Source organism: Oncorhynchus nerka, linkage group LG23 (assembly GCF_034236695.1).
Source record: "Oncorhynchus nerka isolate Pitt River linkage group LG23, Oner_Uvic_2.0, whole genome shotgun sequence".
NCBI lineage: Eukaryota > Metazoa > Chordata > Actinopteri > Salmoniformes > Salmonidae > Oncorhynchus > Oncorhynchus nerka.
In genome coordinates, this window is record NC_088418.1 from 25199775 (window position 1) to 25216071 (window position 16297).

At 45.2% G+C, this 16297-nt stretch overlaps 2 protein-coding genes across 2 annotated transcripts in view; both read left to right on the forward strand.

Moving 5' to 3' along the window:
• Positions 1-2518, forward strand: telo2 (TEL2, telomere maintenance 2, homolog (S. cerevisiae)). The gene is given in 9 exon segments (XM_065008384.1): positions 1-97; positions 1616-1647; positions 1649-1847; positions 1968-1996; positions 1998-2032; positions 2034-2116; positions 2119-2152; positions 2245-2350; positions 2450-2518. Coding segments are annotated over 9 exon segments (684 nt in total).
• An 11911-nt stretch (positions 2519-14429) lies between these two features.
• Positions 14430-16297, forward strand: part of ift140 (intraflagellar transport 140 homolog (Chlamydomonas)) — a 55277-nt gene continuing 53409 nt past the window's right edge. The window contains exons 1-3 of the mRNA XM_029629450.2: positions 14430-14603; positions 15148-15313; positions 15553-15774. Of these exons, the coding sequence (XP_029485310.1) occupies positions 15167-15313; positions 15553-15774 (369 nt within the window). The 5' untranslated portion in view covers positions 14430-14603; positions 15148-15166. The remainder of the gene's footprint in view (positions 14604-15147; positions 15314-15552; positions 15775-16297) is intronic.

Here is a 16297-nt window from a genome sequence, read left to right on the forward strand (position 1 = left end):
ATGAAGAACTGTGTCTTAACTGGTGGGGACCTGTGTGATAATGATACTGGTGGGGACCTGTGTGATGATGATATACTCATCTCGTACATGTCCTTGAGTGAGTGAGTGAGTGAGTGAGTGAGTGAGTGAGTGAGTGAGTGAGTGAGTGAGTGAGTGAGTGAGTGAGTGAGTGAGTGAGTGAGTGAGTGAGTGAGTGAGTGAGTGAGTGAGAGTCAGTCAGTCAGTCAGTCAGTCAGTCAGTCAGTCAGTCAGTCAGTCAGTCAGTCAGTCAGTCTGTCTGTCTGTCTGTCTGCCTGCCTGCCTGCCTGCCTGCCTGCCTGCCTGTCTGTCTGTCTGTCTGTCTGTCTGTCTGTCTGTCTGTCTGTCTGTCTGTCTGTCTGTCTGTCTGTCTGTCTGTCTGTCTGTCTGTCTGTCTGTCTGTCTGTCTGTCTGTCTGTCTGTCTGTCTGTCTGTCTGTCTGTCTGTCTGTCTGTCTGTCTGTCTGTCTGTCTGTCTGTCTGTCTGTCTGTCTGTCTGTCTGTCTGTCTGTCTGTCTGTCTGTCTGTCTGTCTGTCTGTCTGTCTGTCTGTCTGTCTGTCTGTCTGTCTGTCTGTCTGTCTGTCTGTCTGTCTGTCTGTCTGTCTGTCTGTCTGTCTGTCTGTCTGTCTGTCTGTCTGTCTGTCTGTCTGTCTGTCTGTCTGTCTGTCTGTCTGTCTGTCTGTCTGTCTGTCTGTCTGTCTGTCTGTCTGTCTGTCTGTCTGTCTGTCTGTCTGTCTGTCTGTCTGTCTGTCTGTCTGTCTGTCTGTCTGTCTGTCTGTCTGTCTGTCTGTCTGTCTGTCTGTCTGTCTGTCTGTCTGTCTGTCTGTCTGTCTGTCTGTCTGTCTGTCTGTCTGTCTGTCTGTCTGTCTGTCTGTCTGTCTGTCTGTCTGTCTGTCTGTCTGTCTGTCTGTCTGTCTGTCTGTCTGTCTGTCTGTCTGTCTGTCTGTCTGTCTGTCTGTCTGTCTGTCTGTCTGTCTGTCTGTCTGTCTGTCTGTCTGTCTGTCTGTCTGTCTGTCTGTCTGTCTGTCTGTCTGTCTGTCTGTCTGTCTGTCTGTCTGTCTGTCTGTCTGTCTGTCTGTCTGTCTGTCTGTCTGTCTGTCTGTCTGTCTGTCTGTCTGTCTGTCTGTCTGTCTGTCTGTCTGTCTGTCTGTCTGTCTGTCTGTCTGTCTGTCTGTCTGTCTGTCTGTCTGTCTGTCTGTCTGTCTGTCTGTCTGTCTGTCTGTCTGTCTGTCTGTCTGTCTGTCTGTCTGTCTGTCTGTCTGTCTGTCTGTCTGTCTGTCTGTCTGTCTGTCTGTCTGTCTGTCTGTCTGTCTGTCTGTCTGTCTGTCTGTCTGTCTGTCTGTCTGTCTGTCTGTCTGTCTGTCTGTCTGTCTGTCTGTCTGTCTGTCTGTCTGTCTGTCTGTCTGTCTGTCTGTCTGTCTGTCTGTCTGTCTGTCTGTCTGTCTGTCTGTCTGTCTGTCTGTCTGTCTGTCTGTCTGTCTGTCTGTCTGTCTGTCTGTCTGTCTGTCTGTCTGTCTGTCTGTCTGTCTGTCTGTCTGTCTGTCTGTCAGTGAGTGAGTGAGTGAGTGAGTGAGTGAGTGTGATCTATCTCCAGCAGGTCTGGACCGTTTGGTTAGCATCCTAGAGCGGGTTCCTTCAGAGCGGTCCTCTGACAGTCCTACTGTGGTCCCGCTGTCAGGTGACTGGTCCGCGACTGGTGGCTCTGCCTGACCTGACTGCCAACCAGTTGCACCACCACAACAAGACCCTCTTCCTCCCCCAGCTGTACAACCTACTACTGGCCAGAGGAATGCTCACCCCGCTGGAGAGAACCTGCCAGGCTCTGAGAGGTTTGTATGTCTACTTTATATATTGCAGAAGATAGTACATTCTGTTTTAACTTTAACTGTCCTATCGGAAATGTATGTTATTATGTGTGTCACTCACTGTCAATACACTGTTGTTCCCAGATGGAAAATACTGCTCCCTGACGTTTTTCGGCCAAGGCACTGGGCAAGGCCTGTGTTCAGGGACATGGTATTTGGGGTTATGGCCCCTCGCCTCTCCTCCTGCACGCGTTCAGACATGGTGTGGCAGAGGCTGTGCTAGAAGCCGTTGGCTAGAGTGTGCTCACTGGGCTGGTGCAGGCTGTCAAACGCTGAGAGAAAGGGAGATGGCTAGAGGTTATCGAAAGGTGTCAAAAAAAGTATTTATCTTTCTTTTGCAATTTAAGTCTTCTTTTTCCCCTAGGCCTGATGCTCTGTCCAGGATCATGGAGAACCTGGTGTTGAAGAACAAAAAGGCCCAGTTTGTCATCACCTGTAAACTGCTGCTGCTCCAATACAAGTATGAGGTGAGAAAGTGAACTAGACTATGAGTCTAGTCAATCTGTCATTGTTGGGATTGGAAAAGCCTCTGTATTAGCAGAAGTCGTCATCTTATTTTCTTCCAGACTCATGTGTTAAGGATTCTTCTCGGCTACCTGGCACAGGATAGTGAGAGAAGGTCATTACTTATATAGGTGAGTGTACAACAAGTAAGTATCAGGATAAGGTAAGACGCAGATGCAGACCGTGTCGAAGTAACAATGTTTATTACAGCAAGAGAGGCAAAGGTACAGGACGGCAGGCAGGCTCAGGGTCAGGGTCAGGTCAGGCAGAGGTCAGAAATCCAGATAGGGACAAAGGTACAGGACGGCAGGCAGGCTCAGGGTCAGGTCAGGCAGAGGTCAGAAATCCAGATAGGGACAAAGGTACAGGAAGGCAGGCAAGCTCAGGGTCAGCGGCAGGCAGAGTGGTCAGGCGGGCGGGTTCAGGGTCAGGACAGGCAAGAATCAAAAACCAGGAGGGCGAGAAAAAGAGGGGCTGGGAAAGAACAGGAGCTGACAGAACAAACGGTGGTAAGCTTGACAAACAAGACGAACTGGCAACAGATAAACAGAAAAAACAGGTATAAGTACACAGGGATAATGGGGAAGATGGGCGACACTTGGAGGGGTGTGGAGACAAGCACAAAGACAGGTGAAACAGATCAGGGCGTGACAGTACCCCCCCCCCCCCTCTAGGGGCGCCACCTGGCATCCTACCTGGGCGGTGGAAGTCGGCGATGAGGGCTGGGTCCAGGATGTCTCTAATGGGGATCCAGCACCTCTCCTCCGGGCCATAACCCTCCAAGTCAACCAGGTGCTGGAAAGCCCTGCCCCGTGGTCGAACCCTCAGGAGACGTCTCACCACGTACGCCGGATGACCATCGACAACACAGGAAGGAGGGGTGGGCCTGGAAATGGAAGACAAGGGACTGTGAGACACGGGCCTGATACAGGACACATGAAAGGTGGGGTGTATACGAAGGGTACGGGGCAACAGAAGAAGAACAGCAGAGAGACTATTGACCTTGGAGATGGGGAAAGGGCCGAGAAGCCGCGGGGACAGTTTGCGAGATCCCGGGTGTAGAGTCATACCTTCTGCCCTAGATGATACCGGGTAGCCGGGTATCCTCCAGGTATGATGACAATGCCGGACAAACATCTGGGCAGAAGGTATGCCGACCTCCGCTTCCTGCTCAGGGAAGAGCGGGGCCTGATCCCCTGAGGAACACTCGAAGGGTGATAGGCCCGTGGCAGAGCAGGGAAGGGTGTTGCGGGCATCATTCAGAGTATGGGTCTAAATTCTTATGCAAATAAGGTATTTAAAATATAAGAATTATTATTATTAGCAAACATTTCTAAAAACCTGTTTTAACTTTGTCATTACAGGGTATTGTGTGTAGATTGAGAAGGTAAAAAAGTCATACATTTTAGAATAAGGCTGTAACGTAATAAAATGTGGAAGAAGTCAAGGGATCTGAAGACTTTACCGAATGCACTGTATATCCTGGTGTGTCCTCATAAGATGCCACCCTTGTTGTGACTAAACTAGTATGTGACTGAGTGAGGTGTCTTAAACATGTCCATCATTCCCTACTGCGTATTCTGGTGTCGCCTCAGACAATGTCCCCATTGCTGGGACTTGACTATGTGATTCAATGGGGTGTCTGGTGTTTTGCAAGTGGCCACTTAGATGGGCAGAGCTCTGTTGGACTTTGTCTGGGCTGTACGCTACCGCGTTGACCAGCGAGTAAATCTGAACACAGGTCATAAATAGGAAACTGTTTTCGTCTTTCGTCCAATTAGTCTATGGCTTACCCAACCTCTTTATTCCTAACACAGGATGGTGCGACAAGGAGTCCTGTTTGCTGTCTTCTCTGTCTTTCTGAGCATGCCAAGTCAGAGTTTGCTGGTGGAGCTCTGTGATCAGCTATTTGAGACCAGAGCATGGCTGGCAGGTGAGACAGAATATAGCTACTACATGCAGTAGTAGAGACCAGCCTACTGAATCTCAACGTATTGGGCGGAGTTGCAGTTAATTTACCCAGCCAATTCAGGAAGTACGTATATCGACCGTAGTAGTAGTTTATTATGAATATTAAATGTAGGCCATATTTGGCAGCTAAGAGCTGAATTGCAGTGAATGATGATCATTCAGTTGGCTGCTGGTATGATGTACCGGGAGAGGTTAGTTCGGGTACCAGCCTGAGTCATGTTAAATTGCTCTCTGGTCCCCAGGTGATCCTCAGTCCTCTTCAGCTTCTCTGCATCCAAACGGGACTTTGTAGGCGTACTCCTCTACTAATGGGCAGCACCCACTAGGGTGATGCTTAACTTAAGCTGCCACTGGTGCTAAAAAGCTCGAAGCAGTGGTCATCTACGTGTCTCTTTGCCATTTCCACACTGCACTCTGCAATCTTTGGGGAGAATGTGGTTAAAAAGAGCACAGTCCACATGTTCATGCAGCTGCTCAGTGTGCGTCAGTCAGGGAATCCAGGATATCCTGTCCTGCAAAGTTTTGTCGGTGACATCGTTCACTTATCAATGGGAATTTAAATTCTCCCAAGGATATTACCAATAGTCCAGAAGACTCTACATGTATGCTAGAAATGTTCCAATTGCAGGATCATGGAAACTTTAATTTAATGTACACGTTTTCAATGTGAATCAACTGTGTTAAATGTAGCCTTGCGTTTAAATGGCCACACCAGTAGAATTCCACTTTTTTTGAGCTGGAAAATGATGGCCAGAGCTTACCCATGATATTGCACAACGATGTAAGTCATTAAGTCATCGTTTTAGTCAAAGTATGATATTTCAGGCTTGAAGTGACTAAACCGCTTCATTGTCCTATGAAATGATGTGTAAATTCTTTGAGAGTCAACGTTTAGTTTCAGGGCTAGGTTTTATTTGAATGATACCATCCACCATCACGGCATTGTTTAGTAATCAGAAACATCTGCGAAGTTTGCGAGTTGCGACTGAGCTGAGCAATATAATAGATCATCTTGGGCTACGGCAAAGATGGTGGATAAATGAAGAGAGTTCCCTCAGGCCATTCAACATTGAAAATAACATTGAAAATAATTGTCAGTTCCAGTCTACTTAACGGAATGGGTCTCCCATAGACGCCAATGCAATAGCAACTGGGTCGGATCTACTTAGTTCATTGACTTTCATTGAACCAAAAAAAACAACCGCAAGTGCAGCTTTTCGCTGTACCCTACACTTGGCTGCCTGGGCCAATGAGCAAATTTGGTGGTAAGGGTAGGCAACAACACGTCTGCCATGCTGATCCTCAACACTGGGGCCCCTCAGGGGTGTGTACTTAGTCCCCTCCTGTACTCCCTGTTCACCCACAACTGCGTGGCCAAAAACGACTCCAACACCATCATTAAGTTTGTTGACGACACAACAGTGGTAGGCCTGATCACCAACAACGATGAAACAGCCTATAGGGAGGAGGTCAGAGAACTGGCAGTGTGTTGCCAGGACAACAACCTCTCCCTCAATGTGAGCAAGACAAAGGATCTGATCGTGGACTACGGGTAAAGGAAGGGCTGAATAGGCCTGCATCTACGTGGCTGTAGTGGAGCAAACACACCAAGACAGTCGTGAAGAGGGCACAACAAAACATTTTCCCCCTCAGGAGACTGAAAAGATTTGGCATGGGTTCCCAGATCCTCAAAAAGTTCTACAGCTGCACCATCGAGAGCATCTTGACCGGCTGCATCACCGCCTGGTATGGCAACTGCTTGGCATCTGACTGTAAGGCGCTACAGAGGGTAGTGCGTACAGCCCAGTACATCACTGTGGCCAAGCTTCCTACCATCCAGGACCTACAGTTGAAGTTGGAAGTTTACATACACTTAGGTTGGAGTCATTAAAACATATTTTTCAACCCCTCCACACATTTCTTGTTAACAAACTATAGTTTTGGCAAGTCGGTTAAGACATCTACTTTGTGCATGACCCAAGTAATTTTTCCAACAATTGTTAACAGACAGATTATTTCACTTATGATTCACTGTATCACAATTCCAATGGGTCAGAAGTTTACATATACTAAGTTGACTGTGCCTTTAACAGCTTGGAAAATTCCAGAAAATGATGTCATGGCTTTAGAAGCTTCTGATATTCTAATTGACATAATTTGAGTCAATTGGAGGCGTACCTGTGGATGTTTTTCAAGGCTTACCTTCAAACTCAGTGCCTCTTTGCTTTACATCATGGGAAAATCTAAATAAATCAGCCAAGACCTCAGAAGAAAAATTGTAGACCTCCACAAGTCTGGTTCATTCTTGGGAGCAAATTTCCAAACGCCTGAAGGTACCACGTTTATCTGTACAAACAATAGTATGTAAGTATAAACACCATGGGACCATGCAGCCGTCATACTGCTCAGGAAGGAGATGCGTTCTGTCTCCTAGAGATGAACGTACTTTGGTGCGAAAGTGCAAATCAATCCCAGAACAACAGCAAAGGACCTTGTGAAAACGCTGGAGGAAACAGGTACAAAAGTATCTATATCCACAGTAAAATGCATCCTACATCGACATAACCTGAAAGGCCGCTCAGCAAGGAACAAGCCACTGCTCCAAACCGCCATAAAAAACCAGACTACGGTTTGCTACTCCACATGGGGACATATATCGCACTTTTTGAAGAAATGTCATCTGATCTGATGAAACAAAAATGGATCTGTTTGGCCATAATAACCATTGTTACGTTTGGAGGAAAAAGGGGGAGGCTTGCAAGGCAAAAACGCCATACCAACTGTGAAGCACGGGGGGTTGCAGCATCATGTTGTGGGGGTGGTTTGCTGCAGGAAAGACTGGTGCACTTCACAAAAAGATGGAATCATGAGGGAGGAGAATTATGTGGATATATTGAAGCAACATCTCAAGACATCAGTCAGGAAGTTGAAGCTTGGTCACAAATGGTTCTTCCAAATGAACAATGACCCCAAGCATACTTCCAAAGTTGTGGCAAAATGGCTTAATGACAACAAAGTCAAGGTATTGGAGTGGCCATCACAAAGCCCTGACCTCAATCCTAATGAACATTTGTGGGCAGAACTGAAAAAGCGTGTGCGAGCAAGGAGGCCTACAAACCTGACTCAGTTACATCAGCTCTGTCAGGAGGAATGGGCCAAAATTCACCCAATTTATTGTGGGAATCTTGTGGGAGGCTACCCGAAACGTTTGACCCAAGTTAAACAATTTAAAGGCAATGCTACCAAATACGAATTGAGTGTATGTAAACTTCTGACCCACTGGGAATGTGATGAAAGAAATAAAAGCTGAAATAAATTATTCTCTCTACTATTATTCTGACATTTCACATTCTTAAAATAAAGTGGAGATCCTAATTGACCTAAGACAGCGAATTTTTACTAGGATTAAATGACAGGAATTGTGAAAGTATTTTTAAATGTATTTGACTAAGGTGTATGTAAACTTCTGACTTCAACTCTATATAGTAGGCAGTGTCAGAGGAAAGCCCATAAAATTGTCAGACTCCGGGTCACCCAAGTCAAAGACTGTTTTCTCTGCTATCGCGCGGCAAGCGGTACCTGAGCTCCAAGTCTAGGACCAAAAGGCTCCTTAACAGCTTCTACCCCCAAGCCAAAGGACTGCTGGACAATTAATAAAATGGCCACCGGACCATTTACATTGAAACCCCCCCCCCCCTCCATTTGTTTTGTACACTGCTGCTACTAGCTGTTTATTATCTATGCATAGTCACTTAGGTTTGACTTATTTTTGCTCTAGTCTGTATATGATTGATTGAATTTCGGAACCCCGCTCCCCCTGTCGCCCCAAGATGAATGGTTTTGACCATGCTCCACTGCATTGAGTGGTGCAGCTAGAAATCACACGTGTTTATCCTACACTGAAAAGGCACCTGCAAAAGATGATTTCACAAACTTGATAATCTATTTTGTGCTGTTGTTACATCAAGTATTGGTGTTTCGTGTCTGATGTGCTCAGGGTGTTGTTACATATCACTTGCGGCGAGCATTATGAGCAGTTATTGGAGCCCAGTGTTTCCCAACCCTGGTCCTCGAGTGCTGCCAACAGTACACATTTTTATTGTAACCCTAGACAAGCACACCTGATTCAACTTGTCAACTAATCATCAAGCTGTCAATGAGCTGAAGGAGTTGCGTTTCTCCAGGGCTACAACACAAATGTGTACTGTTGGGGTACTCGAGGACCAGGGTTGGGAAACACTGTTGTAGCCTATCATTTCACTTCCCCTAGCTGTGAGAACCATGGCATCATCACCGTGTCCATTACAATGTAGAAAAACACTTTTTGAGATAACCATAGATAGCAAAGTCAAAGATACTGTTTTGCCCTATCCGTCTGTTGCGAAGTTTTCCCACATGCTTATGACAAATCCAGCTCAAGAGCCAGCCATAGCCTAGCTGGATAATCTTTTAAATAAGGTATAGCAACAACAGATAACATTAGTTACCTAGATAAGGTTAGCATGCTAGCTAGCTACACTGACAGCTGTCAGTGCACTACTTGTTGTTATTTCTCCACTCCATGTGGAAATCACCCATGTGTATTCGCAGGTGGAACCTAAAGGACAATTTCTGCTATTGGACAGGAATTAAGTCAAATTGCCCTCTGGTAGGGACCTTTAAGAAATATATTGTTTGAACAACCTCATTGCTCCTTATGTTTTATGTCTACCTGTTTATGATAATGACGATTGTAATGGTCCAACCTGTGGTGCTGTTGACAGATGTAGCTGAAGGGGACCCTGATGGAGACTGCGGGAACCTGGCTGTGCAGAGCCTGGTGCTGCTGGAGAATAGTCTGAAGACTGGATTGGACCCTGCTCCACTGGGCCTGCCGTCACGATCACGACTGCCGGTGTACTGGTAGTGACTGCCTTGGGACACTGGTTGTGAGAGGACTACAGATGATGCTTGCCACTAGGAACTGGCTGGCAGAGGGCCCGAGGATGTTACGGATCCTGGATCCTGGACACTGAAGGACGTCCTTTCAGTTAGAGCTGCAGGTGCGGCTGGCCCACCATATCCTGGAACGAACGAATGCCAAGCCAAAGGAAAGAGAGAGATGAATGACATGTATTAAAACGTTTGTGTGGAGGATGACTTTTTGCTCTCTTTTCTGCGCAGGAATATCCCTCTGTAATGTAGGCGTTTGGTTACACAGAAAGTCTCGTCAATGGTGTTTCCTTACGCACACAAATACACACGTGTGCAATATGCATCCTTATCCCGGAGAAAGACTATGCATGACGTGGACATATTTGTGTACCTCAACAAGATATTTTTTGGAAGATTATTTTCTGCTGCCTGAAAAGGAAGTGTCATGTATTTAAAAGAAAAAGAGAAAGCACTAGCTCAGTTGCACGGGTGCCACTATGTTTCTGTTCTCATGTTTGCTGTGACAATGAGTGTCAAGTAGTTGGCAAGACGGCACCAACAGATCTGGGACCAGGCTAGGTAAATTGCTCCGGGCTTCTTTATGTTTCAGGACCATTTAGGGGGCCAAACACTTACAAAGCCTTGCCTTCCTGAGTAGAATGAAGAATATTGTATTTTTCTGACAAGCAAAGGTACACAATACGCAACACTTCATGTCGCATATGTGATGGACTGAATGTTAATCTCATACATTTTATGGTGTCCTCAAATCAAATGTACAGAATTCAGACAGAAACTTCAATATGAATATAAAGTGCATTCGGAAAATATTCAGACCCCTTGACTTTTTAAACATTTTGTTACTTTACAGCTTTTATTCTAAAATGGATGAAATACTTTTCCCCCCGATTCAATCTACACATAATACCCCATAATGACAAAGCACAAATAGGTTTTTAGAAGTTTTTGCAAATGTATTACAAATAAAAAATGTACATAAGTATTCCGACCTTTGCGCTGAGACTCGAAATTGAGCTGTGTGCATCCTGTTCCCATTGATCATCCTTGAGATGGTTCTACAACTTGATTGGAGCCCACGTGTCGTAAATTCAATTGAGTGGACATGATTTGGAAAGGCACACACCTGTCACTCGGGGGCTCCCGAGTGGTGCAGCGGTCTAAGGCACTGCATCTCAGTGCTAGAGGAGTCAACCGGACGTGATCGGGAGTCCCATAGGGCGGCGCACAATCGGCCCATCATCGTCGGTTAGGGTTTGGCAGGGGTAGGCCGTCATTGTAAATAAGAATTTGTTTTTAACTGACTTGGCTATTTAAAAAAAAGTGTAATTAAATTAAATTAAAATATATGTAAGGTCCCACAATTGACAGAGCAAAAGCCAAGCCATGAGGTCGAAGGAATTGTCCGTCGAGCTCCAAGACAGGATTGTGTCGATACACAGATCTGGGAAAAGGTACCAAAACATTTCTGCAGCATTTAAGGTCCCCAAGAACACAGTGGCCTTGTTAAATGGAAGTTTTGACCACCAAGACTCTTCCTAGTGCTGGCCACCCGGGCAAACTGAGCAATCGGAGGAGAAGGGCCTTGGTCAGGGAGGTGAACCTGATGGTCACTCTGACAGAACTCCAGAGTCCCTCTCTGGAGATGGTAGAATCTTCCAGAAGGACAACCATCTCTGCAGAACTCCACCAATCAGGCATTTATGGTAGAGTGGCCAGACGGAAGCCATTCCTCTGTAAAAGGCACATGACAGCCCACTTGGAGTTTGCCAAAAGGCACCTAAAAAACTCAGACGTGAATGCTAAGCGTCACGTCTGAAGGAAACGTGACACCATCCCTACAGTGAAGCATGGTGCTGACAGAATCATGCTGTGGGGATTTCTTTAAGTGGAAGGGACTGGGAGACTAGTCAGGATTGAAGGAAAGATGAACAGAGCAAAGTACAGAGATCCTTCATGAAAACCTGCTCCAGAGCGCTCAGGACCTCAGATTGGGGTGAAGGTTCACCTTATAACAGGACAACGACCCTAAGCACACAGCCAAGACAACGCAGGAGTGGCTTCGAGACAAGTATCTGAATGTCTTTGAGTGGCCCAGCCAGAGCCCGGACTCGAACCCGATCAAACATCTCTGGAGAGACCTGAAAATAGCTGTGCAGTGATGCTCCCCATCCAACCTGACAGGGCTTGATAGGATCTGCAGAGAAGAATGGGAGAAACTCCCCAAATACAGGTGTGTCAAGCTTGTAGCTTCATACCCAATGAAGACTCAAGGCTGTAATTGCTGCCAAAGGTGCTTCAACAAAGTAGTGATTAAAGGGTCTGAAAACTTATGTAAATATGTTATTTCAGTTTTTACATTTGATACATTTGCAAACATTTCTAAAAAAAGTTTTTTGCTTTGTCATTATAGAGTGTTGTGTGTAGATAGATGTGGGAAGAAACGATTTTATACATTCTAGAATAAAGCTGTAACGTAACATGTGTGGAAAAATGAAGGGATCTGAATGCTTTCTGAATGCACTTTATGTCTCCATATCTGCACAGGTTCTGAGAATCTGTATCTTGAAGGAGAGTGCTATTTTTGTATTCAAGTTCGTTTTATTTACAAATCAGATGTATTTATGAAGCCCTTTTTACATTTCAAAGTGCTTATACAGAAACCCAGCCTAAAACCCCAATCAGCAAGCAATGCAGATGTAGAAGCACGGTGGCTAGGAAAAAGTCCCTAGAAAGGCAGGAACCTAGGAAGAAACCTAGAGAGGAACCCGGCTCTGAGGGGTGGCCAGTCCTCTTCTGGTTGTGCCGGGTGGATATTATAAGAGTACATGGCCATTAAGACCAGAACGTACTTCAAGATGTTCAAATGTTTATAGATGACCAGCAGGGTCAAATAATAATCAAATAATAATAATAATCACAGTGCAACAGGTCAGCACCTCAGGAGTAAATGTTAGTTGGGTTTTCATAGCCAAGCATTCAGAGGTCGAGACAGCAAGTGCTGTAGAGAGGGTCGATAACAGCAGGTCCGGGACAAGGTAGCACATCTGGTGAACAGGTCAGTGCTCCATTGCCACAAGCAAAACAGCAGAAACTGAATCAGCAGCACGACCAGGTGGACTAGGGACAACCAGGAGTCATCAGGCTAGGTAGTCATTAAGTATGATCCTAGGGCTCAGGTCCTTCGAGAGAGAGAGAGAATTAGAGGGAGCATACTCCTGGGGCGGTTCATCACTCCAGTGCCTTGCCGTTTAACTTCGCACCCCTGGGTCAAACTACACTCAATCATAGGACCTACTGAAGAGATGAGTCTTCAGTAAAGACTTAAAAGGTCGTCGAGACCGAGTCTACATCTCTCACATGGGTAGGCAGACCATTCCATAAAAATGGAGCTCTATAGGAGAAAGTCCTGCCTCCAGCTGTTCATTTAGAAATTCTAGGAACAATAAGGAGGCCTGAGTCTTGTGGTCGTAAGGTACGTGTAGGTATGTACAGCAGAGCAAAATTGGAGAGATAGGTAGGAGCAAGTCCATGAAATGCTTTGTAGGTTAACCTTGAAATCAGCCCTAGCCAATGAAACCAGTGTAGAGAGCCTAACACTGGAGTATAAAATTATCAAATGTTTTGGTTCTAGTCAATATTATTTATCCGGGTAGCCGGAGAGTAGAACACTGCAATAGTCTAATCTAGAAGTGACAAAACCATGGATGAGTTTTTCTGCATCATTTTTGGATAAACATTTTCAGATTTTTGCAATGTTACGAAGAAAAAAGCTGCCCTTGAAATATTATTGATATGTTTGTCAAAAGATATCAGGGTCTTGAGTAAGTCCGAGTTCCTTCACAGTTTTATTTGAGACGACTACAACCATCACGATTAATTGTCAGATCAAACAGCAGATCTCTTTGTTTCTTGCGACCTAGGACTAGCATTTCTGTTTTGTCAAAGTTTAAAAGTAAAACTTTTGCTGCCATCCACTTCCTTATGCCTGGGACACAGGCTTCTAGGTTAGGCAATGTTGGGGCTTCACCATGTTTCATCGAAATGCACAGCTGTGTGTCCTCCGCATAGCAGTGAAAGTTGACATTCACCAAGAGGTAAAATATATAGTGAACAAAATATTTGTCCTAAAACGGACCATTGAGGAACACCGAAACGTACAATTGATTTGTCAGAGGACAAACCATCAACAAAGACAAACTGACATCTTTCTGACAGATAAGATCTAAACCAGGCAAGAACTTTTCTGTGTAGTTCGACTAAGGTTTCTAATCTCTCCAAAAGAATGTGGTGATCGATGGTGTCAAAAGCGGCACTAAGGTCTAGGAGCACGAGGACAGATGCAGAGCCTTGGTTTGACTCCATTAAAAGGTCATTTACCACATTCACGAGTGCAGTCTCAGTACTATTTGGACAAAGCTTATAGCAAATAAAGTTAAATAAAGGTTAGATAAATAAAAATAAACTATGATGGGGTCTAAAACTAGACTGGAGCATTTCTTATACATTTTTCATTTTTAGGAAGCCAGTGAGTTGCTGTGCAACAGATTTTTTTTTAAATGTTGAGAGGAATTGGTCATTTGATATAAGCTGATTGTTTTTTGTTTTTTGGGGGGGCTTTTTCAGGATTTATTACTACTAATTTTTGTGAGTTTGGTATACATCTGGAGGATAGGGAGGACATTTATTATGTTCAACATAGGGGGGCCAAGCACAGGAAGTAGCTTGTTCAGTAGGTTAGTTGGAATAGGGTCCAGTAGGCAGCTGGACCCTATTCCACAGAGCTGTAAGCAAACCTGTAAAAATGTAAAGGTTGTGAGCAACATTCGATAAATGCGATTTACTCTCTCTAATTTCCGTAACTCCTCCTTGAACTGTATGGCGTAGATGGGGAGTGATTTGGGAAAGGGTTAGAAAGGCTGGACAAGGTTTGGGTTTGGGTGGTGTAATGGGAGGAAAAACGGGAGGGAATTGGTGTCTATGGCTCTATTTCACTTTCTGAGAGGAACATGACTATTGAAGATAATTTAATGTAGGTAGGCTGTGACTGGCCTCATACTCCAGTACAGTAGGTCGCGGTAAATGCGCCTTAAAGTTTGGATGCGATCTGACAATCCAATATCAAAGAAGAAGAAGAACTCATCCTTGCCCACCCTTTCCGATGAGGTTGTCGGGGTAACTAGAAAGGACGCTTTTATTCCTCGCCCGCACCGCAGCAGAGCAAAACCACAACAGTGGACAGTTGCCATTTATGTTGTTACGACTATTGACCATTTTTTTTGGACTGCACATAGCTAGAAGAAAGCTTTTCAGGTAACTTCTCTATTCTCAGCATTTGGAACTCAAAATCCCTCGTAAATTGTAGCAAGCCGTTTTAATGCTAACGGGAGCTAACCATGGTATGCTATTTTTTGCAAAAGGCCCCAATGGATTAACGTTAGCTAACGGTTACTAGCTAATGCTAGCTAGCTGGTAGCCAATGTTTAGTTAGCATAGCGAAGATACCAAGTAAGCTAGCTTGTATTTTGTTGTAACTTTGTCCAATAAATATCCACATAAGTCACAATTAACTAGGGGACCCAGTTGTACGGACATGTCCGTTTTAATTATCAGGTAGCTAACGCCAGCTGCCCAAATGTCAGAGTGATCATTCCAGCAGTTTCTAGCTAGCAAACGTTAGCTAGCTAACTTACTTGACAGCAGCAGTGGCTAATCTGTTGCTTGTTTATCTGATCAAGTCACTTGATGCAACACATACATCATATTTTACAATGTAAGTTTTCTTGGGACCCCTCTCCTCAACATCCTCCATTCCTCCTCCTAATGTTCCTCTTCCTCCTTTTCTTCCTCTCTACAGATAAGGGAGCACTGGGGACATGGCGGTGTACTTTGATCACCGTATCGAGGCCCCTGAGTCAAGCGGGGGCCCCTCTCAGGTGGCATGGCATCCCACTCAGCCTGTACTAGCAGTGGCCTCCAACAGCCCCACCACCGGGGGCAACATCGACCTTTACCTCCAACAGGTGAACCCCCCTCACCACACACTGCAGTTAGTCAGAGTTGCACCCATCCTGTCCTCAATCTGAAACTGACCAAATTATGCTTCATGTTTATCAATTGCTGAGGGGAATTATAAACCCACTGTACTTTGCCTTTTGAAGACTGTTTAACCCCAGTAAACACTTGAAGAGTGGAGAAGATGTAGACAAGTATGAAACTGCTACTAATGGATTGACTGAACTGCTCTCCTGTCATCATGTAGGGTGAGCACGTAGGGAGCTGCCATGTGGACCGTCCCTTCCAGCCCACGGTGCTGTGTTGGCACCCCACCAAGCCTCTGCTGGCTCTGGGCTGGGAGACAGGCGAGGTGCTGCTGCTCACACACCCCTCTGGAGAGCAGACGCCGCTGCCCGCCACACATACTGCCTGCATCACCCTGCTGGAGTGGAGCAGCTCCGGCAGCCGCCTGATCACCGGGGATCAGGTGAGTGCGTGTGAACACAGACAAGTAGACACACACAAACAAACCACACACACACACACACAGACTACTAAGCATTTGAAATACATGCTAGAATATCAAAAGTAGTGAAGATATTTTCATAGTCCTCCGACTTTGGGCTATTCCATGTAAAAATCAACCTGAGCATGCACAAATAAAGTTAGTCATTTCCAAATAAAACCACATTCATAATTATCCTTCAAGTCTATACGTTGATGTGCAGGCTTAATTTGACAAGTTTCGTGGCTCTTTCAAAGCTCACAGAGCGTGTTTTTCCACCAACAGCTATTATAGTTGCACAGATGAGATGTTAATGAAGCAATACAGACCAAATTGAAATGTCTTGAGATTCCTTTGCGTGTTCTACAGTCTTGTAAAGATAGGAGGGTGACTGAGACATGCAATGTAACATCCATAACGATTTTTACTTTGGATCATCTTAACAGTCTCTGTAATGCTAACTTTCATCAAGGTTTTATATGATCTATAATTGGTTTCTCTCTTC